At 34.9% G+C, this 26759-nt stretch overlaps 13 protein-coding genes across 13 annotated transcripts; 9 read left to right on the top strand and 4 right to left on the bottom strand.

Annotated features, from left to right (window-relative positions):
• Nucleotides 1-14: 14 nt before the first annotated feature.
• On the bottom strand, nucleotides 15-6053 carry USO1 (Uso1p; the record flags this gene model as incomplete). The annotated part of the gene is made up of 1 exon (XM_071051744.1): nucleotides 15-6053. One exon carries the CDS (start codon nucleotides 6051-6053, stop codon nucleotides 15-17), a length of 6039 nt encoding a protein of 2012 aa, XP_070907134.1.
• Nucleotides 6054-7247: 1194 nt separating this feature from the next.
• Nucleotides 7248-7892, top strand: RAD59 (Rad59p; the record flags this gene model as incomplete). The annotated part of the gene is made up of 1 exon (XM_071051743.1): nucleotides 7248-7892. One exon carries the CDS (start codon nucleotides 7248-7250, stop codon nucleotides 7890-7892), a length of 645 nt encoding a protein of 214 aa, XP_070907133.1.
• A 290-nt stretch (nucleotides 7893-8182) lies between these two features.
• TSR1 (small subunit rRNA maturation protein TSR1) lies at nucleotides 8183-10591 on the bottom strand (the record flags this gene model as incomplete). The annotated part of the gene is made up of 1 exon (XM_071051742.1): nucleotides 8183-10591. One exon carries the CDS (start codon nucleotides 10589-10591, stop codon nucleotides 8183-8185), a length of 2409 nt encoding a protein of 802 aa, XP_070907132.1.
• A 1389-nt stretch (nucleotides 10592-11980) lies between these two features.
• On the top strand, nucleotides 11981-12151 carry RPS29B (40S ribosomal protein uS14; the record flags this gene model as incomplete). Its single annotated transcript, XM_071051741.1, has 1 exon — nucleotides 11981-12151. One exon carries the CDS (start codon nucleotides 11981-11983, stop codon nucleotides 12149-12151), a length of 171 nt encoding a protein of 56 aa, XP_070907131.1.
• A 409-nt stretch (nucleotides 12152-12560) lies between these two features.
• On the top strand, nucleotides 12561-14426 carry SYO1 (Syo1p; the record flags this gene model as incomplete). Its single annotated transcript, XM_071051740.1, has 1 exon — nucleotides 12561-14426. The coding sequence occupies one exon, from the start codon at nucleotides 12561-12563 to the stop codon at nucleotides 14424-14426; it is 1866 nt and encodes a 621-aa protein (XP_070907130.1).
• Nucleotides 14427-14840: 414 nt separating this feature from the next.
• Nucleotides 14841-15314, bottom strand: UBC9 (E2 SUMO-conjugating protein UBC9; the record flags this gene model as incomplete). The annotated part of the gene is made up of 1 exon (XM_071051739.1): nucleotides 14841-15314. One exon carries the CDS (start codon nucleotides 15312-15314, stop codon nucleotides 14841-14843), a length of 474 nt encoding a protein of 157 aa, XP_070907129.1.
• A 432-nt stretch (nucleotides 15315-15746) lies between these two features.
• On the top strand, nucleotides 15747-16700 carry PEX19 (Pex19p; the record flags this gene model as incomplete). Its single annotated transcript, XM_071051738.1, has 1 exon — nucleotides 15747-16700. The coding sequence occupies one exon, from the start codon at nucleotides 15747-15749 to the stop codon at nucleotides 16698-16700; it is 954 nt and encodes a 317-aa protein (XP_070907128.1).
• Nucleotides 16701-17558: 858 nt separating this feature from the next.
• On the top strand, nucleotides 17559-18539 carry RTA1 (Rta1p; the record flags this gene model as incomplete). The annotated part of the gene is made up of 1 exon (XM_071051737.1): nucleotides 17559-18539. One exon carries the CDS (start codon nucleotides 17559-17561, stop codon nucleotides 18537-18539), a length of 981 nt encoding a protein of 326 aa, XP_070907127.1.
• Nucleotides 18540-18845: 306 nt separating this feature from the next.
• On the bottom strand, nucleotides 18846-20117 carry IDP1 (isocitrate dehydrogenase (NADP(+)) IDP1; the record flags this gene model as incomplete). Its single annotated transcript, XM_071051736.1, has 1 exon — nucleotides 18846-20117. One exon carries the CDS (start codon nucleotides 20115-20117, stop codon nucleotides 18846-18848), a length of 1272 nt encoding a protein of 423 aa, XP_070907126.1.
• An 897-nt stretch (nucleotides 20118-21014) lies between these two features.
• Nucleotides 21015-21188, top strand: COX9 (cytochrome c oxidase subunit VIIa; the record flags this gene model as incomplete). Its single annotated transcript, XM_071051735.1, has 1 exon — nucleotides 21015-21188. The coding sequence occupies one exon, from the start codon at nucleotides 21015-21017 to the stop codon at nucleotides 21186-21188; it is 174 nt and encodes a 57-aa protein (XP_070907125.1).
• Nucleotides 21189-21694: 506 nt separating this feature from the next.
• CBS1 (Cbs1p) lies at nucleotides 21695-22297 on the top strand (the record flags this gene model as incomplete). Its single annotated transcript, XM_071051734.1, has 1 exon — nucleotides 21695-22297. The coding sequence occupies one exon, from the start codon at nucleotides 21695-21697 to the stop codon at nucleotides 22295-22297; it is 603 nt and encodes a 200-aa protein (XP_070907124.1).
• Nucleotides 22298-23035: 738 nt separating this feature from the next.
• On the top strand, nucleotides 23036-23599 carry YET3 (Yet3p; the record flags this gene model as incomplete). The annotated part of the gene is made up of 1 exon (XM_071051733.1): nucleotides 23036-23599. One exon carries the CDS (start codon nucleotides 23036-23038, stop codon nucleotides 23597-23599), a length of 564 nt encoding a protein of 187 aa, XP_070907123.1.
• A 1362-nt stretch (nucleotides 23600-24961) lies between these two features.
• On the top strand, nucleotides 24962-26617 carry RNJ42_01567 (Transcription factor SFP1; the record flags this gene model as incomplete). Its single annotated transcript, XM_071051732.1, has 1 exon — nucleotides 24962-26617. One exon carries the CDS (start codon nucleotides 24962-24964, stop codon nucleotides 26615-26617), a length of 1656 nt encoding a protein of 551 aa, XP_070907122.1.
• Between the last annotated feature and the right edge of the window lie 142 nt (nucleotides 26618-26759).

Genomic DNA, 26759 nt, shown 5'->3' with positions numbered 1-26759 from the left:
AAACTCTGAAAATCTCAATTATCATCATCGTCATCATCATCGTCATCGTCATCGTCATCATCTTCTTCATCATCTTCCTCATCAGAAGAAACTTCAATACCTAATTCTTCTAATTTTTGCTTATATTTCGAATTCTTTTCATCTAAATCAGTTACTAATAACATTAGATCATCAATTTCTGATCTATCTGAGACGCTCTTCTCGAGTTCGGCATTTTTCTCTTTCAGCTGTGCAATTTCCAGCATCATCTTTTTAAGTTCATTATTATTAGTCAGGTTAACAGCATTATTTGATTCTTGAAGATTTTTTAACTCGCTATCTTTCTCTTTCAATAATTTCTCCAGTGATTTCGATTTTTCACTCATTGATGAAATATCTTCTGATTTTTTAGAATTTTCTTCCATAACAGCTTTAACTTTAGAATCCTTTTCATCTAAATCCTTTTTGATAATTTTGAGCTTATCTTCTAACTCAACTATTTCTTTGGATCTCTCAGAAAGCGTTTTAGCTGCTTCAGATTCCTTTTCATCTTTCACCTTCTCTAATTGTGCATAAATACTTTTTAGCTCTTTCTTTTGTTCTAAGTCTGTCTTCTTTAAGTTTTCGTGATCATTTTCCAACTTATTTAACTTGTCAGCGATAGCCTTAGACTCTTTCTCGTATGCATTTTTATCTTTTTCTAAATCTTGTATCGAGCTTGTCAAGTGGTCAATTTTCTTTTTTAATGAATCCTTCTCAAGACGCTCATTCTTCATTTCCTCATTGACAGCTGTCAGCTTTTTTTGGAGGCTGTCAATATTTTCTTTTTGACGAGACATAGATGAGGCGTGTTCCTTTTTCTCTGCTTCTGACGCAGCTAGCTTTTCTTCATAATTCTTGATATTCTCTTCTAGTGTTTTAGCGCCAGTATTGTGTTTATCTAATTCAGATTTCAGCATATCCTTCTCTTTATTAATATTCTCAATTTTTTTATGCAACTCCTTGTTTGAAGAAGCTAGAATATTATGCTCTTCTTTAGTTTTTTTGAGGACACTAATTTCTTCCTTAAGAGATTTGATTTGTTTCTCTTGTTCATTCTTCTCTTGTTCTACATTCGCTTTTTCTTTAGTTAACTTATCAAAAGATTCTAATTGCTTCTTCATAGCATTAGATTCCAATTTGTTGGCATTATTAGATTCTTCAATGTCCATTGTTAATTTTTCCACCTGATTCTGCTTCTCGTTTAGTGCAGTTTCCAACCTTTTTTGCTCATCTCTCAATTCATTGAGTTCTTTTTTAGTTTTCTTATATTCGGAGTTCAATTCGTTTAATTTAGTAGAAAGGGTATCCTTCTCGCTCGAGAGTGACTCTATTTTTTGCGTTAGTTCAATTTCCTTAGTGTCCCAATTCTTTTTTACAATATCTAAGTTTTCCTTAGCTTTTTTTAGTTGATCATCTTTCATTTTGACATCCTTCTCATTATTTTCAGCAGTCTTCTTCATTTCTACAATTTCAAGTTCCTTTTTTTCGATATTGGTGGTCATTTCATTCCTCAATTGATCTAATTCATCAGAAATTGCTGTTTTCTCATTTTTCAGTTGAGATAACTCTTCCTCTAATGCAGTAACCTTTTCAGAGTATTCTTTGGTAACTGTTGATGAATCTTCGTTCAACATTTTCCGTTCCTTTTCGAAACTCTCAGTCTTCAACTTCAGTTCGTTTTCCAAATTCTTCAAGTCTTTACTTAGTTTCATTTCTTTAGTTTTTTGATCTTTTTTCAGTTTTTCTAGTGTGCTATTAAGAGATTTTTCAGAACTTTGCGCATTGTCTCTTTCAGTAGTAACTTTAGTTATATCAGACTTTAGAGCCTCTTGGGCAGATAATAGTTTATTTTTCTGTTCTATCAAGCCCTTTACTTCATTTTCGAGAGCTGTCTTAGACAAATTGATTTCCGATTGTGCTAGGTTCATGGACTCACAGTCCTTTTCCAGCTTTCCCATAGAAGATTTTAAACTTGAAATAGTTTGTTCCAGTTGTTCTTTCTCTGTTTCACAACTCTTAGTTTTATTGAGTAATGAAGTGTTCTGTTGCTTTAAGGACGCCAACTCTTTCTTATGATCTTCACTTTGGTTTTTCAGTTTTGATAGCTCACCCTTTAAAGATTGAACGGTCTTCTCAACCTCCATTGAAGTACGTTCCAAGGTTACCTTTTCTAGCGTTATCACTTCAAGTTCTTTTCTCACGTCTTTCAATTCTTTCGAATTGGTATCGTTGATCTTTTTTATCGAATCATTTAAGGCCTTCTTTTCATCCTCCAGCTTTTTGTTAACCTCCTTCGCTTCATCATATGAAGATTGCAAGTTTTTGATTTCTTCTTGAGTACTATTGAATTTGTCATCCAAAACAGATATTTTGGATTCCATTTTTTGAATCGTATTTTGGGCATTTACTAATTCAGCAGATATATTTTCCTTGTCTTGTTGGCAGCTTGTGCATTCACTTCTCAGTTCATTATATTTCTCAGTTAACGAATTTTTTTCTGAAGATATTATCATTATATTTTGATTCAATTCTTTAATTTTTTGGGTTTTCTTATCAATTTCACTTTCCAGGCTACCTTCTCTTTTAGCTCCTTCAGTAATCTGGTCAGCTAGTGACTCAGTCTCTTTCTTGAGACTCGACACCTCCTTGTTTAATCTTCCAATTTCATTTTCAAGTGTAGTTATTTGTAAGAGATTTTTTTGCTTCTCTTCGGTTAGGGTATCCAGATTGTCAGTCTTAGTCTTTATCTCTTCTTCGAGTTCTTTCGATTTGGTTTCAACAGATAATTTCGTTGCTGAAATATCAGAGACCTCTTTCTTAAGATTAGATATTTCATTTTCTCTTTGCTCTACTAAGGTCTCTAAATTAGTTACACGTTGTTGATACTCTTGACTTTTTTTTTCTAGTTCGTTATACTGTATTTGTAGATTTTTTACCTGGGTTTTATAGTTTTCCACTTCAGAATCAAGTAATGCCTGTTTACTAATAAAATCTTTCGACATTCTCTCTGAATCAGATTTCATCCTCTCTAAAGTGCTCTCCATGTCCACCAGTTTTTTTTCTAACTCCTCCTTTACTTTGGAAAGGGCAGAGTGCTGTTCCTCAATGCTTTTTTTCTCCTTTAGAATCTCCTCATATTCAGTCCTTTTACTATTTTGGGAGTTTTCCAATTCCATGTTTATAGCATCCTTCTCTTGTTGTAGTTCCTTATAGGTAGCAGCTAAAGTTTTCAATTTTTCAGTAAGCTTCCCTACAAAGGACTCTTGATTCTGATACTTAGATTTCCATTCAGCTGACTCTTTTTCAGTTGTAGACAACTGTTTATGAAGTTCAGAAACCTTCTTTTCGTTGATTTTGATTAATTCTGATAATTCTTTTACAGTAGCTTCTTTTTTTTCAATATCAGATCTTAATTTTGACTCCTTAGATGTATATTCTTTGTTAAGCTTTTCAATATCTTTCTGAAGCTTCTTGTTACTGTCTTCAATGTTCTGCTTTTCTCTCTGTATTGAAAATAGCTCTTTATTCATTTTGTTTATTCCTTCATCAGCTTTCTGTTTTGCGATTTGGAAATCCTTTACTTGCTTTTCAAGAGATAATATTTGTTCTTTGTTCATTTCAATCGTTTTAGTTGTTTCTTGATTTGTTTGAGATTGCTTCAGGTTTGTTTGCTCAAGTTCTTTTCTATGTTCATGTAACTCATCAAGTTCTTTGCTCTTCTTATCATAGTCAGCTTGAAATATTTTCTGTTTTTCAGTAATTTCATCCAGTTTTAGAGTTAACTCATTTCTCTCTATATCTGCATTTTCAAAGTTCTTACCAAGTTCATTTAACTTACTTTCTAGGTCTGTCTTAATTTTCTTAGACTCCTCTTCGATAGATCTTAACTCATTTCTCAATGCACTGCATTGGGTTTGCACTTCCTCAAATGTCTCAAACGATATCATTGCTATCGGTTCCTCATTAGGATCATGAGAAAAACTTCTAAGAACTCTATAATAGTTTTCTTTAAAAAGTAAAATAAAATACTCATTGAAATAAATCTTTGGTAAGCCAGTATCATCAACGGCGACATCAAATACATCTATATCCAAGCATGACATCGCGAACAATGAGCTTTCTTTAAATTGTTTAATTCGAGAGGAATAATTGTCTTGTCCAATGGATTTAGTGATCATGTTATAGAAGTCTAGTCTCGGTATTGGCGATGTTTTGGAGGAAAACTCGAAAGTTACACCAAAGAGAATTGTTATCAAACACTTAACAGTTACATCTTCATCTTGAATCTGATGAGAGAAATCCAATAATGATTGTATGGTCCCTTTAGATGATAGAAAATCATTCACGGCCTCAAAATCAGCAAACAACCAGAAAATTAAGAAGGATAAATAGAAGATTGGGATTCTCTTATCTTCACAGGTTAAGAATGTTACTATTAGTTCACCAATTGTTTCAATACCAGTCAATGGTTCTTCATCTTCTAATTGAGTACCAAGTTTAATGGATCTAAATGATTCACGTAGTTCGATGTTACCTTCGTTATCATGCTGAAATAGATACATCAGAATATCTGTTGCAAAATAAAGTTTATAAGGATTAAGTTTTAAGTCAGGATCATACACTAACACAGCTTCAATCAGATTACTCTTCAAATGTCCCTCGTTCTCCCCAATAATACCTTGTTCAATGTTCTTAAAGTTTTCAATCTGAGTCTCCAAAACCTTTTTCTGTAGTGCTACATTATTGGACAAGTATGCTTTTAATAGATGGTTTGCTGCAGCCCTCGTATCAAACGTATGAACAGAGTTGGCATATAACGCCCAATTGATTAATAAGTCTACAACTGGTACTAAACGTGACAGATCAAACTTGGTATCACTTGGTAAAGAAGGGTCAAAATATGGCACATCAATTTTTCCAAATTCTATCTGAGCATATTCGTTATCTTTAATCATATCTGCTGCAGCCATCAAAGCTAGAGATCTCACCTTCTTTGGGATATTATGGTAAAATGCGATACGAAGAACAACAAGTAAAATATGTGAATCTAACAATATAGATTGATGTTGTTTTGTAACAGTATTACCTGCTTCCACAGTTAGGCTAACAATATCCAATACAATATTTATATTTATGATCCTTTGAGCGTTCCAGAAAAACTCTTCCTCGCTAGAGACTGGTTCATTAAGAAGTTGTGCAATCTTTGGCAAGTTTCCTGTTTCCAAAAATAAGGTTTGATTTGAAATATTGTATTTTAGAATGTTATTTATCAACGATAGACAATCATTGACTACTAACGAACCCCTTAATCCACCCTCCTCTTCAATAATCGAGAATAACCTCTCGAAAATATTTTCAAAGGCAACTAATTTTTGGATATGAGGAGAATCATTTACCACTGACATAAGTAGCAAAATAGATTCATCTCTGATAGGTTCGTGAATATCATCGAGTAATGCCACGAGAGTAGATATACAAGTTGGAACGTTGATCATAGCGTTTCTAGCTCTCGAAGGTCTTGCTACCATGATCGACTCGAGCAATTGAATGGTGTAAAGTTTGATATGGAAATTTTCTGACTCTAAATACTCAATAATCGTTTGAAGCAGATCTTCAGATTGTGTCAACGCATCGGCTATCCAGAGCGAGAACTGATCAACCTGTTCTTCTTCTTGCATCATAACCAATGGCGAGGGGTATTTACCATTACGAGCTCTGGAATGCTGAGAGATCCAGTTACGAGTCTTGTCTTCGTCCCCATCTCCACGTATGAATAAGATCAATAAAGTCTCTAGACCAGCCTTGACAATATCATCGTCGTTATTTTCACGACCCAATGCATTCAATAAAGGTTTCAAACCTGATGCAATTACAGTCTCTCTATATTGTCTGCTGAATGATTTTAGTCCTAGCACCGCATTACGTCTGTCCTCTAGGTTCGTGGCGAATTGCAGTCTATTACAGTAATTTGGAATTGTCTCTTCTGCATCCTGATCTTTCTGCGGTTGCATCCATTCTTGAATCTTCTCCATTGCTCTAATCTTTCTTTTATATCAATTATTTTATAATGACAGTACAATATAATAATCAGGAAAAAAGAATAAAAAAAATAATATAAAATAAAAATAAAAAAATGCAAATACTTTTAGAATAAAAATAAGAAGAAAAAAAACAATTAATTAATGAAATCAATTAATGTCTAATGGGTGATATATATTTATACCCAATTCTATCAAATTTTTTTTGGTATCCTTATTAAAGATTCTTCTTTTAACCTCTATACAATAGCCGCCGAAGATCTATATATATACGTAAATTAAGCTGTCCTTCTTCCCACTGCTCTATATATATATAAATTCAAACATAGCGCTTGCTCCCCTTTCGACCTGCAAACGAAAGCGCGGCCCAAAAAAAAAAAAAAATAAAAAATTAAAGAAACATAAAATATCGATGGGGACTGATCCGGGTAACTACAAAACACGAAAAATGGGGAAATACACGTTTTGTATTCGTACAGTGGTATTAATAGTAATAGTGTACGTATGAAAACATGTGTAAACCACCGTAAATGATTATCTCGGTGCTCATATCTGGCATTATGACTATGTGTGTCTGTGTATGTATCTGTGTGTCTGTGTGTTTCTGAGTCTGGGTCTGTCTGGGGTCTGCGTTGTGCCACAGTTGTGACAGTTTGTTTTAGGGGAGAGATGTACAGTAGTTATTAAGAGAGCATGTGCAAGTGGGATAATATATTGTTTACAATTATATTTACCTCCGCCATTCACCCCCGGAGATGTGCAGTTGGGTCAAACAACAGCATCCACCAAACCCAGTATATAGTACAGTATACTACAGACATAGTATATAGGCTTTACAAGACTAGTAAAAACTGTGGGTGTTTAGTGTGGGTGTGGGTTGCGATGAGCTCTTTTTTCTAAAATTTATTATATGGTGGAAAGATTAGTATTAAGCAAAAAATAATAAAATCACGTGTTATATTAAAATTAAGTCATTATTACTTGTGCTTCTATGTAACCAATTAGAGAAACCTTTCATCTGCCAATACCATTAAAAGAATTAAAAAAATAAACTATAATATAAGTGTCTAATATATGAACTTCAAAGTACTATACCTATCAATGAGCGAGTTGAAGTTGAAATAACATTATTCGATCCAAATATATATAGAAAATAAAGAACAAAACTGAAAAGAACAAAGGGGGTAAATGGGTTCTAATTATCACAATGGAGATGTGTCTTATAATAATACCATTTATACGGCAGAATCAGGAGTACATCTCAGTGAGTTGAGTCTAGGAGAGGATTGGGAAGGAAGACCTGCCAGTGATTGGTCTGTACAACGAATCGGAGTTTTACAATCGAAGATCGAGCGATATACGTACCAAATATACCACAGTAGTAGATATGGGAAACATAACCTCTCGAAGTTGATACCGAGACATATACTTGTTCAGTATGCCAATGAGTCGTTTGGGTTTGATGGTTGGAGGACTGATATTGAATTCATCGAAATCAGAGATGGCTTTCCCATCTCTACTTCATCTGTGAATATAACGAATGATATGAAAGAAGATGAGCAGTTGAATCATGATAACAACGAGATGGTTACAGTTATAGCAGAGGCTAGCGTCAAAGTTACTCTGAAAGATGGCACAAATACGCGGATGCCAGGATTCAGCAGGGCTACAACAAAATCAAAAGCTGAAAGCTTTAATAAAGCTAAGAAAGAGGCGGTAAATGATGCTTTAAAGAAAGCTTTATTGAGCTTTGAAAAAATAATAATTGAACATGATATAAAGGTTGAAAATAATTTCTATGTTGATGGTCTATATGGTTCTAAAGTACAGTAAAAATATCTTAAGTGCCTGGAATTTATTTCAGACCCAATGACACATACATTACCATAAGTAGATCTTATTGCTCTTCTAAATAAAATTTCTGTAATGTGAATAATAATGACTCAAGATTAATAATTGCAAACAGTCTCTTGAATAAGTAAACCTTGTTCAGTTTTATCGGTATTGTTGTTTCACCCAAAAGGTTTGAACAGTTGGGATTATTAACTTAATTCTAGTATACAATGCTAATATCTATGTCCATATTTAGTTTTCAGAAAATTTTAGTATACAGAAAAAAGGTACTATACCTCTTCAATCTGTTCACCATTCCATGGTATGGATGGTTTAGGCCACATACGTTTATATAGGGACATAGCAACCACATCTTGTGCAGATAACTTACCATCAAAAGTAGCTTTAAAGTAACCATGAGTACCCAAACTTTCCTTGATGAACCCTGATCTACCGGTTTTTGTGAATAGTGGAATGGATTTGAACCACTCAACGTCTTCAGGGTTGAAGAACATATATCTAACAGTAACGACCTTCTTGTGGAATCTAAATGGGTGACCAGTTAGGATAGCTCTCTTTGCCAACACTCTAGTATGGTCAGCATTCATGAAAGTACCTTGACCAATTAGCTCAACACCCTTTCTATCGGTAGCTGATAGTTTGAAGAAAATGGCAGGAGATTGTGTAAAGTCAACCGGTGCTATACATGTTGCAACCGAAGAAGTGGAAGGATGTAAGAATCTATCATATTTGTGGACATTATTCGGACTATTAGAATCGCCTGAGAATAATGGTTGTATAGCATATCTCCTTGCACCATATTGTACCAGAATGGTTTCTTTTGAAGGTACAGGTTTTTCGTATTCTTCCCATCTTTGGATTTTGAAATTAACCATAGCATTCTTATGTTCATGTTGTAATAAACCATATATTGGGAAAACAATCATGGTTGGATCAATAATCTTGCTCAAAAGGTTTTTTGGAAAAGTAATATGAAGTTTTACACGATCACCAGCTTTTACCTGAGATAATTTTATTGCTTCTTTTTGAACTTTATTTTTAGTATTCTTATAGTTACCTATTCTCAACAAACGTTTCCATTCTTGAGGAATACGTGGGTCCCTTTCATCAACATCCCACATACAGTTATATAAATTCTTTAGACCTCTGTAATATTTTAATGCTTCAATTGCAGATTGAGATGGATCCAATTCGATTTCATCTGGAAACTCTCTGTCTTCCTTTTCCAGAGCACGGTATTCTTGTAGTTGACGTTCCTCCTCCTCAGGGGATAATTCCACAAACATATCATCTGCTACTGTCGTCCTGGCATCATCTTCATCATCATCGATAAATCCTTCATGTGCAAACTCATCGATGTTTTCACCACCTATATCCATTTCCATGTCTTCTTCCATTTCACTTTCAGATTCTAATTCTTCATCATCTCCGACTTCGACAATATCGTCTAGATACCATTTAGCCTGATAATCAGAAGTACCTTTAGGGATTCTGTATTTGGCGGCTTTCTTTTCTCTACCTGGTAAAAATCCGTGATCATCATACCTAGCAGCCTGAAGGTTATCGTATTCATAGCCTTCCTCATCAGACCATTCTTCAAATTCCATATCAACGGGGGCATAATCTTCTAAAGTATCTCTGCTCTCATCTGCACAGTACACATTATCTAAATCGGTAGCTAATTCTTCTAATTCATCAACCTTGTTGCTCTTTCTAGCAGAGGAAGCAACCTTTTCAATTTTGTTGATTTGGAAATCACCAATGCCTGGAATATGAATCAAACGGTTTGCATTAAAGCCAACACCACGAACGGTACCAGAAACAATCAATTCACCAACATCTGGTAAAGACCCTTGTTCGTTAAAGTCAATCTGGTTAGCCGCCATGTAGCCTCTGTTATCTCTCCAAGTAATACCTCTTGGTATCTTTTGACATAACGTCCTTAAGGTAATTAAAGAATCAGAGGGCTTTTCCAAATTGAAAACTTTATCTTCATTAGGGAAAAAATGCTTAAAATAACTCTCTAGGGATTGTTTTACATCTAGTTGAAATTTCTCCTTGGGGTGAACATTAGATAGATTTGAAACTACACCAATGTAAGAGGCTATACCTTGTAACTCAAGAGCACGAATGACTTGTTCACCAAAATCTGGATCAACCTCAGAAGTACCACTTAAGCCAAAGACAGTGAAATCAGCTATCTTGGAGGAATCCAGGATGTTCAGGAAGTTTGACATGTCTGGTACAACAAACTTTAAATTAGACTTGAATTTTTTGATATAAATATCTCTGACCAGTGGTGTATTTGGCATCCCTACAGGAACATATTGACTTATAGTCTCTTCGTCAAGATCAGCGGAGCTTAAAATCTTCCTAATAATATCATGCGAATCAATATCTTCAGTTAATGGTATAACGGTAATAATTTTCTCAGCACCATGAGACCCTTCAAACACCTTCTTGATTTGATAACTATCTAGGATTTTCTTAGCTCTTAATTGTTTCGATTTATTTCTCCTCTGCATTTTAGAGGCATTTTTTATAGGTCTGCCGGTACCCATACTTTCCCTCTCAACCTTACCCTTGTTATATCTCTTCAATGCACTCTTTGAAGAGTGTCTAGATTTGAAAGCCTTATGACCATTCTTGACAGACGATCTGTGTGAATGACCTGCCATAGCTTTTAGTTGTAGTATAGAAGATTCGTTTTCTTAGCGACTCAGTTTTGAGAAATTAATATTTTATGGAGAATAATTATCGCAATTGATTGAAAAGTACTATTTACCACTTCACATATGACTACCGTTACTATTCGAATGGTTACTGTGCATAACACTTACTCTCTGTCAATAAGCTTTACCCGATGCTCATCGATTTTTTTTTTCAGAAATCCACATTGGAAAAATTTTTTGTGTGACTGTCGCAAAATCACACATCCTTACATTTATTTATTAAACACCTGTACATTCTTTTGACTGAAAATTATCTGTATTTTTATTTACCCTCCCTTCCTAATGAGGATAGAGTATAACCCGGAGATATACAAAAGTCGACGAGAAAAAAAACTTAATAAGATATTGAATTTGTCTTTGTGCACTACGGGTAGAGAGTAGTAAAGGTCTGATGAAACTCTACGCAATTTACAGGTGGGAAGCCATCTCGTGTTGCTGCCATTATGGCAGCTTAGTTAGGAAAGCTGAACCAAAAGTTTTCCTAGGCTGCAATGCTGATGGTGGCTAGCTCCAGTTTGGAAGGGATTTTTCCATCAAAGGACATGTCTGATCTGGTACGATTCTGTCTGGCAGTGGTGCCCGGGAAAAGTTTGGAAAGTTGGAAGGGTACCCTTTGTGCTTCTGAGAGGATTCGGTTCTGTGAGAGAGAGAGAGAGCGAAATATCGTTTCCTAGCGGTTGAACATTCGCCAGAGTGAGGTAAAATAATACCAATTATTCAAAAGTATATATTGACTATTTGAGCAGGTATTGCGTAATTTTGATCAATACATAGCAGAATCACATCACTGAGACTATATAATAATGTATGTGCAAGAGTAAAATAATGCGTGTGGATTTGAGAAGAACATAATGAGAGAATAAAAGAACGAGGTTATGGGCTGGCTTTATGGGTAAAAATAATTTAACAGCTGTTTGGATGATGCAATTGCAGGATACTGGATAATCAGAAGCTTAAGTGGAAATGTTAATCAGAGTTTGGCAGTTTTATATAAGACAAAATGGATAGCAAGTACACAACGGTGGGAAATTATGTTTTAATTAGCAAGGTGGAACATCATGATCGGTAGTATCGCAGTTTATCAATATGAATTTAAAGTATATCATTTTTGAAAAAGCTGAAAGAGATAAATAAAAAATTTCTAATTGTGCCTAATACACTCTTCCTATTCTCTCAATGTATTCTGATGCTCAAAAGATGATAATCAATATAAAGGAGCTCTTTTACTAACAAAGATTTATGATTTTTTTGTTCCTATTTGAATGTGGGTGTTGTTATTACAGCTTATGCGCCGACAATTACAATTGAAAATCTAATATTTATGCAGTCGATAAAATGGCTCACGAAAACGTCTGGTTCTCTCACCCAAGAAGATTCGGTAAGGGCTCTCGTCAATGCCGTGTTTGCTCTTCTCACACCGGTTTGATCAGAAAGTACGACTTGAACATCTGTCGTCAATGTTTCAGAGAAAAGGCCAATGACATTGGTTTCAACAAGTACAGATAAAGGGTTTACATCTTTAATTACTAGTAATTAATTTTGTTTATATCTTCCTTAATTCAGTGTTTGTCACAATATAAAAACTCTTTAAAAACTCTTTTTTTTTTTTTTAAAAGAAAGAAGACCTTTTGTAAGATTGTATTTAGGCATATGCTATATAGCCATGTATTGATCTAATCAACAGAATAATCATTAAAACACTAGTAATAGTTATATGTGACTTATAGGTCGTGATCTATCTATGTAATATATGACGAGCGGAAATTTTTTGAAAAATTTACTTACATCTCATCTCATCGAATCCAATATGATAAAATAGTGAACGTAAGCTTAAAATTATAATTAAAACATTTAATTCTTTTATACATTGATTACTAAAGTATCAAGAAAGGACATAATTATACACTAATTAATCATGGGTAGATCAAAGAAGAAGTCTAGATCTTCTGCATCCCGTTTAAATCCTTTAGCTAATAATAATAATAATAACAATGGTCTTTCTAAAAAGGATGCATCTCTGGTGGATAGAAAGCTACAACCACTTTTAAAAAACCTAGAAAGTGTAGTCCCTAATGACAGGAGCATGGCTCTGGGTTCTATTTCGGTGATGTGTGAGGATCCTCATATGAGAAAGCTACTATTAAAACAGAAGTTGGTCTCCATTATCACGACCAAGCTCCTATCAGATAAAAATACTGAAATTGTTGTTGAAGCTTACGGTTTACTTAGAAATTTATGTTTGGAAGAAGGATATGATGTTTCCGTTCATCTGTGGAGATCAGAAATATGGATAAGCATTCTGGATGGATTTAACAAACTGAAAGAGTCTTTGAAGGTTTTAAGTGCAACTTCTAATAATGAAAACATAAAGAAAAATACAGCACAAAACAAGGAATCCAAACGTCTTTTGTTTGACTTCGCAGAAAACTTATTGTCATTAGTTGTTGCTCTTTGTAACGGTTCAGATAACATTTTAGAAGAGGTGCTTAAATCAGATAAATTAGATAAAATATTTGAAGTTATAACAGATCTTTTGACTTACGGTGTAGATAAACTGCCAATTAATCTATTTAATACCATTCTAGATGTTATCTATGATTTCAGTACAGAATCTTTTGAATTCATCGAAGCTATCTCAAGTGTTGAATACTTGGCCTCTTTTATTCAAACTTTACCAAATTTAAAGAGAAGTACGGAGAATAACTACAACGAATTGACTGAAGTTCTTGCTCAAGGGATATATCTACAATTTTTGGATCTTGAAATCACTTACGAACAAGCTAACGAGATCATTCATAAAGTATGCGGGTCAATTAATGATATAAATTTGAAAGAATTGGAACATGACCTATCATCAATTGCACAGGATGAAGATATAGCCAATACGGCAAATACAGAGGTTGCTGCAAAGATCAAGGAATATACCAAAAAAAGGGCAATAGCATCTATGAAGCTGCAAAGCATTGAGATTGCCATTGATCTAATTACTGCAATAACCGAAATTTTAGCCGCTAAATATGAAGAGCAAGGAAAGAAAAAAATACCAGAACAGCTACAAGAAACTTTGACTATATTCGTCCCACATGTTTTTACTACTTTGGCTGATATGTTTCCATCGAGAATTCTAATAGGGTGGAATAACCTATTATGGCTCTATATGTCAATTAGAGTAAATTTCTATGAATTGCCGGACAATCGTTACAAGAGCTTATGGGCATTCGTTAAAAAGGAGCAAAGCATAGAAACTGATGATCTTTCATTAAAAGTAGGTTCGATGAGTGTGATTTGGGCATTGTTAAAAGCGGCGTCATTGAATCCTGATTCTTCGGCAATTTTATCTGATTTAGGGTTATACAACAATGTTGAATTTGTGAATTCAGTAATATCTGAATATAAAAGTACGACGGATCTAGAATTAAAGCAGAGATGTTGTGGTGTGCTAGCTGCTCTAGCATTAATGCAAGGACAAATTGAAATTAATCGTATTATTGGTCAATTTATAATACAAGAGCTTTCTACTGAAAAGGTCGATGGTTTGATCTTAGTTGAACTTACAAACTTTATATTTGAGATATATTCCGATGGTGATTTCGACTACGATACCGAAGTTTTTGTTAACGGTGGCTTTTTAGAAATTCTCAAGACAAAAGTTGCACCAAATCTAAAACAACAATTCAAATTTATTGATAGAAATAAAAATCCTGAATTGAAGGAACGTGCGACTGAGACATATAACATGCTCGATAGTTTTATTAATTACAAAGCTACTGAAAAGTCATAAGCCTATGTTTTTATGTTGGCAAACCTCGTTTCTCTAAGGCTATGTATCATGAATCATATATAAAAATAAATTAAATTAATAAACATTGCATCATTTATGTATTACGACACTTCGTTTTAAATATTATTTATTAATAAATTTGTAGCAGAAGGATCAAGAAAATGAAAGAAGACATTGTGTTGTTGGATTAAACATCGGGTACCTGTTCAAATATCTGTATTTATCATCGATTTTTATTTTATATTACCATGTTCAAAAAAACCATTAAAAATATAAGTTCGTCATTACATATAGTTTTTCCAAAAACAAAAATCATTAACTATACAATTATTGTGATTTTTCTTAGTTTAATTTAACTTATTATTTATAAGTACATGTAACTGATTATTTTATTATTTGATCGATTATTATTCTCTACTTAGCATATTGTTTGGCTTGTATCAGAACTTTCTTCTCATATTCTGTTTTGTTCTTCGAGAAAGCTCTCCAGGCGGGTTCCTGTGCTGGAGAGTTTGGATTTGGAGAGTCCAGTAGATCCTGTACACCTAACACAATCTGTTTCAACGTTATAGCAGGTCTCCAGTCCTGGTCTTCATTTAAAATACTCAGACACACAGTTCCACTAGGATAAATATTAGGATGGTAAAACCCAGCTGGAAATTTCACTTTAGGAGGTTTAGATGGATACTCATCAGGATATTCAACAGTAATAGGAAATACACCTTCTTGCCATATCGTACCTTCCTTACCAGGGATACCAGCCTCCCATTTCTGTAAATTCATAGTCCCATCAGCTTTCTTCGTAGGTTTCGCAAAGAACCCGAAAGGATGGTCTTTTCTCCATTTCTTACGCTCCTCTTGCAACCTTTGCAAACATAAACTACTCATATTGTTTCTATTAGTTACTTTCTGATTTACTTATATTGCTTTAGCCCTTAGTTGCAATTCACTATTGAAGTATTTATATAAAATATTAATTAATTTTGAATAAAAAGGAACTAAAAACGCTAAAAATGCTTTTTTTTTCCGCAATACAATACTCAAATCCGAAGGCGAAAAAATACATATCCAAGCCTAAGAAAGCGTCCAACTAACTGATGATGAATGGTATTTTGGAAAAGGGACGTTTAATCTGTAAAGCCTTTGAAATCATATAAGATTAATAGCATACTACGAAAGTGAATATTATCTTTACCATTGCTTTCGCTGTAATACAAACTTTAATTTGTTCTTGTGATTGAGACTCTATCATTTTGAAGTCGGGGTTAATACAGGAACCAAGTAAGGTATTGGCGAAGAAGTAAATAGATAAAATATAACATGGGTGACGATTTGGATTATGATGACTTGGATGAGCTTCTGGATGAAGATCCAGGCAAGTTGGAGGCTACTGTCGATGTAGCTAAAGAGGCTAAATCTAATGATAAGTCTGAGACTGTTAAGGAAGAGGGTGCTACAGGTGCGTTGAACAAGGAAGATCCGGCTGTTAAGGAGATGATTGAAGATCTGCAAAAGGAGTTCGCAAACCTGATGAAGAGCAATGACGGTGAGAATGCTGAGGACAAGGAGGCTGCTGAAAACTACAGGAAGTTGCTGGAGATCTTGGAGGAAGCTGGTCAAGTTCCCGCTGAGACCACTACAGAGCAATTAGAAAACTTAAATAAGACAAAGGAGAATCCCGGAGGTTTTAAGGATGTTATATCCAGTACTCTAGATAGACTCAAGGAGAACGGTAATAAAGTTGATAGTAAGCTAGAAGAAGAGAAGAAGCAAAGAACTTCAGGAAGCGGTAATCCTGACGAAGTACTCTCGCAATTATTGAACGAGTTGGTCAATGACTCTGGTTCTTTACCAGAGGAAGGCGAGATGGACAATGCTATTCTAAGCATCTTAAACCAGATGTCATCGAAAGAGGTGTTATATCAGCCTATGAAAGAGATGCAAGCAGAGTTCTCTACATGGTTAGAAGAGAATAAAGATGTACCACAACACAAGGACAAAATCGATACATATAGGCAGCAGTATACCCTCATCGGAGAGCTGATAACTATTTATGAAAAACCAGAGTATAACAACGATAAGGACAGAGAAGAGGTTACAACTCTATTAGATAAGTTAGAACAACTTGGTGACTCGCCTGTCAGCAAGAACTTTAACCAAAATGGGAAGGGTGGTGAGTTTGATGATTTATCAAAAATGTTAAACATCGATGGATCAGACCCAAATCTTGCTAACCTGGATCAAGATTTAGCTGATACATGTAAACAACAATAAGTTTCTGCCTCAATTGCTACTTTTCTCATCATTTTTTTTTTATGTAAATATTGAATGCAACTTTATTTTTTTTTATCTCCTTGATTATCTTTGATCATCTCAATACTACTATTTTTATGTTTCCAGGGATAATTGAAATTTTACTCGAGTATGCTATATCATATTTGGCAGACAGAAGAACTATGAGAAGACCCTTTCATTAACCATTGAATCACTGTAGAGTACGGTATTAGGACTTATGGCGGGGGGAGGCTTATAAGTAGCTTTGATCAGATCAAATTGATTTGAAGGCTGCTAAAAATAAAAAAGAAATGAGTTAAAGCAATGGTAGGCAATTTAAATTATTTCCGCGGAAGTGAATGGGAAAACAATATCTGGACGTATTTTCCTCAGAGATCAGCGTACAGATGACGCCTCGTTTTTTTTCCGAGATGCTCGATCACCATAAAAAGAAGTTTTGAAAATTTTAATAAAAAACAAACAATGAAAAATTTTGAATGTTAAATAAAAAATTACACCAAAATAAACAAAATTGTACAAATATGCGAGATTCTAGGCTGCAGGATTATTTAGTAGGAAGAAAAAAACTGCAAACTTCCTACAATAGCCTTGCGGGAAGATTTAATATGTGGGGAGGCAAGGCAAAATAATATATTAATAAGTATATCATATGACATATAAACAAATTTAAACAAACATGAAAGTATAAAATGATTGGAAATATAAGCAACAACTCAGCTCTTATTAAAATTAATATAAGTACAAAAGTGTTTTCTTTATTAGAATTATAAGGTGGAGATACAAAATTGAATATCATACATCGCGATAACAAGTTTTTTAAGGAAAAGTAAATTAAGAATGCATGACGATGACGATTGGAGTTATTATACCTATACTCCTAACTTGGGGGCTGCGATAGCGTTTGCAGTATTATTTATTATATTCGGTTTGATTTTCTGTGGTTTCCTTTGGATAACCACTAACATTCACAAAAATTTCATTACAAAATGGTATGATTCCAATGCTCCCATTTCGGATATCCGTCATTATAGCACATATAAACTTTGTACCGCTCATTTACCGATGATTTTTGGTGTTTTGTTGGAGATTATAGGTTATATTGGTAGAGCTGTGTCTTCTAGACACCCTGAAGCACTGCCACCCTTTGCAATCCAGACAGTTCTACTATTAATTGCTCCTACTTTATATGCTGCAAGTATTTATATGCTTTTCGGAAGAATGGCACATTTAATGTTTGTTGAGAATTTGATGATCATGCCTGCACGTTATAATACACTTATCTTTGTCCTTGGTGATGTTTTCAGTTTGCTGCTACAAGCCAGTGGTGGTGGTTTGGAGGTAAGCGAATCAACGAGACATACCGGTTCCAAGATTGTAACAGCTGGTTTATTCATACAGATTGGTTTCTTCGGTATATTCATGATCAACGAATTTTTGTTTGTGTTTAGGGTGAATTCCTTAAAGGGTCAGAATAAAATTGCTGGACAAGCCACCAAATGGATACGTTATAATTGGATACTTATTGTGACTAGTGCCATGATTCTCTTGAGATCCATTGTTAGAACGGTAGAATTCTTAGAAGGTTATTATGGTTATATTTCGGGACATGAGTGGTTCTTATATGTTTTTGATGCAACACCAATGTTTTTATTACCTGTTATGTTTTGTGGTACCATGTTATGGTTGAACATATATGAAATCCAAAAGGACTCAATTGATCTGCAAATGAAAACCTCAGAGAATGGTATTCGCCCTAGCTATACGGTAAGCTCAATCGATTCTGTCTCTGATATCGAAATGGTGTCTTCAAAACTATAGTTGTAACCACTAACCGGTACTCTTAATATAGTACGTATAGTCATTCTATATAATTCTTTCACAGCATTTGTATTTTGATTTTATAGAAAATTGTTCATTTAAAAAAATAGCATAATAAAAACTTCTCTATTAAAATCTAGTTATTGAAATATTTATTTACTGTTTTTTATCGTCAATTTCTGCGAATAGAAAGGCGCATTACATACATAGATATTAACTAAAGGAGATTTCATATAGGATATATCTCGTTCTTCAGCTGATGGGGTTCATTTACTGGTTTAATAGTGATGTGGTATAGATACCGATTTACTCAACTGACTTTATTTCAGCTTGTAGTCTCTTTTCAACAGCATCCAAGAACTCAGTGGTGGTGACATAGGAGCTTCTATCAGTCTTACCACAAGCCAAAGCTAAGTCCTTTGTCATGATTCCGTCTTGTTGAACGGTGTTTAAAGTTGCAGCTTCTAAGATGTTAGCGAATCTAACGACATCTGGGGTACCGTCCAATTCACCTCTCTTAGACAAACCTCTAGTCCAAGCAAAAATTGAGGCAATTGAGTTTGTGGAGGTCTCTTCACCTTGCTGGTGCTTTCTGTAGTGTCTAGTAACTGTACCGTGGGCAGCTTCACTCTCAAATGTCTTACCATCTGGTGTGATCAAGACGGAGGTCATCAAACCAAGAGATCCGAAACCTTGGGCAACAATATCAGATTGCACATCACCATCGTAGTTCTTCAAGGCCATGATAAAACCACCCTTGGACTTGATCATTTGGGCAACCATATCATCAATCAAACGGTGTTCGTAGTTAATGCCCAACTCAGCGAACTTAGATTTGTAGTCAGACTCATAGATTTCTTGGAAGATATCCTTGAATCTACCGTCATACTTCTTTAAGATAGTGTTCTTTGTAGATAAGAACAAGTTTAGCTTCTTCTGGATGGCCAGCTTGAAGGAGGAATGAGCAAAACCGGCGATAGATTCGTCAGTGTTGTACATAGCCAAGGCGACACCAGGGCCCTTGTAGTCATAGACCTCCATGACCTCAGCCTTGGAAGCATCGCCGTTAGGCTTATAGACAAGTTCTAACTTACCTGGTCCTGGGATTACCGCATCTGTGGCCTTGTACTGGTCACCGTGTGCGTGTCTCCCGATGATAATTGGCTTTTCCCAACCTGGCACGAGTCTTGGGATTCTTGGGATCACAATGGGTTCTCTGAAGACGGTACCACCAAGGATGTTTCTAATGGTACCATTTGGAGACTTCCACATCTTAGACAAGTTGAACTCCTTGACACGGGCCTCATCTGGTGTAATGGTGGCACACTTGACACCGACACCGTACTGCTTGATCGCATTCGCAGCGTCATGAGTCACCTGATCCTTAGTCTGATCACGTGCTTCAATACCCAAGTCATAGTATTTCAAGTCCACGTCCAGGAAAGGCAGGATCAATTGTTTCTTGATTCTGTCCCAGATGATTCTTGTCATCTCATCACCGTCGAGTTCGACTATAGGTGTCTTCACCTTAATCTTAGCCAGCTTCGCAGAGGAAGAAAAACATCTTCTACCCAACATTTTCTCCTTATATTTAGTGTTCCTTTTGTTTTTTTAACCTTCACAGTATATCTATTATTTTTCAATAGATCTTTTTGTATATGATTTTATATTTACTAGAAGAAAATAGTTGCTTATATACAGTGAATTGTAATAAAGAAGGTTACTGTTATAATAGGTCATTTATAAGCATCGATAGGGTTTTTTGTCAAGACACATTACTTCCACCCCCATAGTAATTACAAATGGTACGAAACCCTACGATCCTATCTAAGTATTCTATATTCGCATATCTTAAATAAGTCCTAAACGTCACGCACTGGGCAAAGTCATAATGTCATACCAAAAAAACGAAAACTACAGGAAAAAAAAATAAAACCGGCGATCGAGGTCATTTCCAAATTTTTGTTTACCCGGTAAATAAGAGAACTGTGACTCAAGTCACATGTATATCATAAAATACGTTTTAAATAGTCATGAACGAAGGTATAAAGTAAGAGCAAAACCAAGGGTAACCAGTTATATTCACGGAATACAAAACAGTGTTACCCTGCTCTCCATCTACAGAAGTACTGTTCGCGCTGATTGGTTGTTCGAGAGAGGTTTTTTGTGTATTTTACAGCGGTGCATTGTATGGGGTGAAGGACAAGAATAGAGAAAGGTTTGTGCTGTGATTTCTGAGTTTTGATTGTTCCTTTTAGTTGCAGGTCTCTTGGGGGGATTTTTACGGAGATAATGGGTAGAGAGAGAGAGAGAGAGAGCTTACAAGGGAAGAAAACCTTCGAATTTATATATAGAGATTATCAAGAAAGCATTTTTATATAATTTTAAATTATCTTTCAATATTTTTGGTAATAGAACATTTTATAGTAAACGATAAAACTAAAAAACTACATAAAAAAAAAGAGAAGAGATAAAATGCTAGCTCCAATTACTGGTACATTGAAGAAGAGAATTCTACAAGATATTGTTATTGGTTTCAGTCTGGGAGGTGCTATGGCTGGTTACTGGTGGTGGGGTTTCCACAAGGGTGTTATTGACAGACGTGAAGCTTTCTATGCTGACTTGGCCAAGAAGAAGGCAGAGAACTAAAGATAATACATACACACACACACACACATAACTCACAAATACAAATTACAACTCAAAAAAAACAACAAATTACTTGATGCAATAAACCAAACAATACAAATAAAAAAACAAAAAAAAAATGTACTGTAATAAAACTTAATTTCAATATTCAGTCCTTTTAAAAAAGCTTTGTTGTTATTTTTTATTGTAGGACACCCACTAAACAAAAAGATTTTTGGTAAGATCTTATCTTAATAACAAAAAATAAACACCTTTATATTTTACTTATATTTTCTATATTCTAATTTTATTTATTTATATAAAAAGAAAACAGATTTTCACTTTCAATGAGATAATATTAATCATAAAATAATTTCTTAATATTTTACAAGTACCTTAATATATACAAACTAAGAAAAAATAATAGTAAAAAAAAGCAAAAAAACACTCATGTTTATAAGTTTAAGATGACTTGAGAAAAGAGACCCTAGCTGTATTTCGAAGAAAGGAAAGTAAGTCAGGTAAACATGCTGTTCAAAAGTACTAAAGTAAGTACAATTGCTGATTCAGTTGCTGCTCGGTTTATGGTGCCGTCAACGCATAGAGTAACGAATAAAAAGAGAGTAGCTAGGCTTGTAGAAGGGTTAAAGTTAGATCGATACAAGGTACACTACAACATTGAGTCGTTAGAGCAATGTCTTTATACACAAAAACATGTTCAAGTCAGTGTGGGCACTCAACATTATGGTATCATGCAGCTACATGAACAAGGTCAGAACTTGCTCAACTTGCAGTGGAACCTAGCCATGCTGCGGATGTTTAAGAGAACGGAACAAGATATAAACGGGTATGACTTCAATTATATTGAGAAGATGGCTAATCTCAAGCCTGATAAGCTGCCGACCAGAGACAAGATGTACAAGGCTTTCATTAAACAGAACGAATTGAGTAGTGTTGCCAGGGTGCCGCTACCCAAAGATAAAATACGACCTAAGTTACAACACAACCAGGATTTAAGAGTACTGTATGGGACAATTGGGTATTTATCCTTTGTAAATAAACGTGAGATCATAAATCGATTTATATCCGAGGGTATCATAACGCCAATAATACAGCCAATCTTTTACTGATAGAAAAAGATAATTATAACAGAATTTATATATTCCTTAAATTATCCCAGGATGATTGTTTATTTGTATATTCACATATCACTATGACCACTAATTAACAAGCTACATAATTGTTCAATAATTTAAATTGTTTTTAATGTTTAGGAACGTACAGATGACCGGATCCATCCCGAAATTTAATAATATTTCACAAACTCCACATGAAAGTCCATGACATAGACCCAATACGGTAGTGATAGCCTAAGTTCTAGATAAACTATATCTATACAATATCCAAAACTAGAACTAAACCAGTGGTTCGACTACAAGGTAACGGCATCATCTGTACTATCACATCCTACGAATGATCTATTATATTTACTGGGCATCAAGAAAAAGCAATACGATTCTTCAAAGCGCGGAAAGAAACAACCGTACAAAGCTTCGAGGAAGAGAAGAAGAAGAAGGGGGGGCTAACAAAGAGGGAACCCTTTTTAATTAATTTAATTTAATATTGGGCGATATTCTTTTTTTTTTTTTTAAATTTATTTTTATATTAAGGGAAGCCCCGATGAGTGTTAAAAAAAAAGTAAGGGTTGAAATTGTGACAAAGGTTTATTAACTTCAATGATAAGATTAATATTTAATACATTTATTTTAGATTGAGAAATAGAGGTGTTTAACAAAGGTATCAATCATTAAAAAAAAGAGAGAGAAACTAAGCCAATAAAAAGAACAAGAAAAAAACTAAAACAAATAATGTCGTTATATTATGCACTAGTGTTTGCTATTTTGGTAGTTGAGATATGTATATTCTCGGTGCTATCGTTACCAATCCCAAGCAGGATCAGGAAGCCAATGACGTTACTGTTATTGAAACCGTTCAGGTTACCTACGGTACAAGTGGCCATCAAATGTATCCTCGGTTTCGTCCTAATTTTATTTGTCGACTGTATCACAAAGGTGTACAACATCAACCGCGAACTAAATATGGGTAAGAACCCTAACTCTAACTCTGCTGCTACATCCGGTGGTACCGTTCTATCTCAAAACCGTATTGAGGTGATCTCCCGCAAGTTTCTGGCCCAGAGAAACATGTACCTAACAGGCATTACCCTATTTTTGACATTCATTGTCGTGAGAACTTATGCATTGGTAAACCAGCTACTCACATTAAAGGATAACTACAGAGCCTTTGACCAGAAAGAGGAGACTCCAGAAACAAAGGAGAAACGTGAAGAACTACTAGCCCAAATCGCAGAAAAGGATAAAGAAATTGCGCGCTTGCAAGAAAAGGCTACCCTCCTACAAAAGGAAATGTGATATATATTTGTTCATTAAAAAAAAAAAGAGAATATAATTGGAGAAAAAATTCACATCTTATATATTTAGCTAGTATATGAAACAATCTATATCTATGACATTTTGAACCCACAACAAGGTCTGACGTCCGTGCTTGAAGACATTTACTATTGAAGACATATATTTAGTTTATAATATCAATATATACGAATACATCATATGCATCTCAATTAGTAGCACATTTATCTTCTTTCCACTGGTGCATCTAACCGCCACTGTAATACTCCGCCTATCACTTGTCACACCTATATAGAGTACCGTTTAATATCTACTAACTCGTCTAAGCACATTGGGCTACCTCATCTACTTCTGCCCGCACTCTCTCTGTTTTGTGTGCTACTTGGATTAGAGCTTCTGCGGGCTTGGGCTCGTCGGCATCCGTATCCCGGGCTGTGCTATTTCTCTCTCTCTCTCTCTGTGTGTCTGTCTGTGTGCGTCTATGTGTATGTGCGTATGTGTATATGTGTTTTTTAAAATTCCCTTTTCTTCGTACTGGCTTCTTTCTGGGCCTTCCATCTTACCCACCCCGCACCCGCAGTTACATTCTCATTTTTACAATGCAGTGGCTGCGTGTTTGTAGGCTCTTTTCTCCAAGAACGAAAAACCACCGTACCTCCCTGCCCTCCCAAGCAAAAAATACTGAAAATTAACACTATCACAAAGATACTTCCTCCGGGTAACATTAAAGATCTCATCGCTTTCTCGATCTCGCTGGGTGGGAGGCGTACAATATTGGTTTACAATTGGATTCCGGGTAAATATGACGTCATATTACAATGGTTTTGTTATTTTAAAGGATATTCTTTTTCTTTCTTTTTTTTTCCCTTCTGGTCCTGCGGTGTGAAAAAAACAACAAACAAACAAAACCCAGTTGGCAAAAAACTGAAAAATTACGAACTAAACAGCATTACGAAAAAAAATTAATAGGATTAATAATTTTTCACCTGCTTATGGGCGATGAGCAGGGGTACAATAATTAATTATATATATGAATTTGTTTTTGAATGGGGTGAGTAGTATATTTTTAATCATTATCTTGAAATCATTTAAAATCATCTAGTCTTGATTTCTTTTTTTTTGAGATTTAATAGTCTTTCATTTCATTAGAACAAAGAACTTTATATCCTTGTTTAATATCATTGCTTATCAAAGACAGAGACATATTAAAATCAAAAGAACAAGGAACGAAAAAAAAAGATTATACGAAAGAGTAGATCACTCACAAAAAGCAACTACTCAATTATTTCTTTGTCAAATAAGTAAATTTACTAATAAATATTCACAATACAAAGAAAATAAAACATCAGCCATTTCAATTAAATAATGGAAGCTGCTTATATGGAAGATAGTGCAATGCTCGACCGAGATGATCCCAATATTATATCTCCTCATCAACGGCTGAGGCGGGATTCTATTGCACACATACAAGGTGTTGGTGGTGTTTCATGGGGATCATTGAGTATTGGATCATGGCTTCGGGATGAGGTAATGTTCCATACCGCATTTAACAACAATCATAATAATGGGAGCAAAGGACATAGGAAAAATAGTGTGAGTTTGGTATACCCATTCACTTCCGGTAGAAGGAGGTCGTCTGTGCTACATCCTCACTATGGTACTGATAGAGCTGGCTTTGCAACATCGCCTCCTGTTTCTTATAATCCTATTCTTCCGAATCTAGAAGAACAATACTGCAAAGACTACTCCTGCTGCGGTTTATCTCTACCCGGTCTACATGATCTCCTAAAACATTACGAGGAAGCTCATATTGATCCTGCTGGTGCAACATCAGGAAATGACCTCGCAAGTAGTACACATGACACTGCAAAGAATAGAACAAAAATAGCTATTCCTACACCTGCTACGACAAATAACCCTAATACACCTCAACATATGAACATTATACGGCAACAACTTAAGCACGATGGCCTTTACGAGCAACAGAACCACCATCACAGTCATCGCTTATCAAGGTCTAGTTCTACTACTGCACTGGGCCAGCAGTACATGGGCCACGTAGCGCCCAGTGCTTCTCCCTCACCTACCTCTTCTCAGATTACATCCACCCAGACCACTCCTCTAGTGGGAAAAAATACTGCATTGTCATCAAATCAGACAACACCAGCTTTCACTCAAAACCATAGAAAAAACAACAATGGAAGCTTGCTGGATACGGTACCGACAAATGATGTGTTTTTGAATGTTATGAACCAATCTAATATCCAGAATCTAGAGGGTACTGGTCAGGTACACAACCAAGCTGTTTCTTTCTCGAATTTTTCCATTAATTTTTCAGAAAATATTAATGGAACCAACGGTATCAATGACAACAGAAATACAACTGGTAATTACATAAAGGATCATTCTCAGCAGAATAAAAGTATCGGTCCATTGTCAACAAAGATTGATGTAAATCCAATAGTTTCTGTTACAACAACACACGCACATCCGGATATGCTATCCAACAAACCAACTGTGTCAGGACTTAAAAACTTAAATTCTAGCCAGACAAATACTCAAACGACCAATGAACAACTCAAATCACCATCTGGATATTCTGAGATGGCATCGCCCAAACTAGTATCTAATAATAGCCCATTAGTGAAAAGGGAGAACTCAGTATTGAGCCAAATTTCAAATTCATCAAACTCGAATGATAATGAGGCAGTAGACCTTGCCAGAACGCTATATTCAAATGAAAGTGAGGAAAACAAACCCTATAAATGCCCTGTTTTGGGTTGTGGCAAGACATACAAAAATCAAAACGGTTTAAAATATCATAGATTACATGGTCATCAAAACCAAACACTAGTTGAAAATCCAGATGGTACTTTTAGCATACTTGACCCTGATTCTAACAAAGTTTATATCGAAAGTCTTCAAGATATAAGAGACAAACCATACAGATGTGATGTTTGTGGTAAGCGCTACAAAAATCTAAATGGCCTAAAGTACCATCGTGGTCATTCTACACACTGAATTAAACTAGAATGGCACTTAAATATTTAATATTCAAAAATAATAGTTACTACTAATATAACATCACCTTTACTATTCTTTATTCTAATAATATCTTTTTTGTGTTTCAATTCTCTTAACTGATTTTATGTTATTAAGTATT

The sequence above is a fragment of the Nakaseomyces bracarensis genome, assembly GCF_045282275.1.
Source record: "Nakaseomyces bracarensis strain CBM3 chromosome Unknown Scaff7_0, whole genome shotgun sequence".
NCBI lineage: Eukaryota > Fungi > Ascomycota > Saccharomycetes > Saccharomycetales > Saccharomycetaceae > Nakaseomyces > Nakaseomyces bracarensis.
Note: the sequence above shows the minus strand (reverse complement) of the source record. Positions and strands in the feature narration are given on the sequence as shown.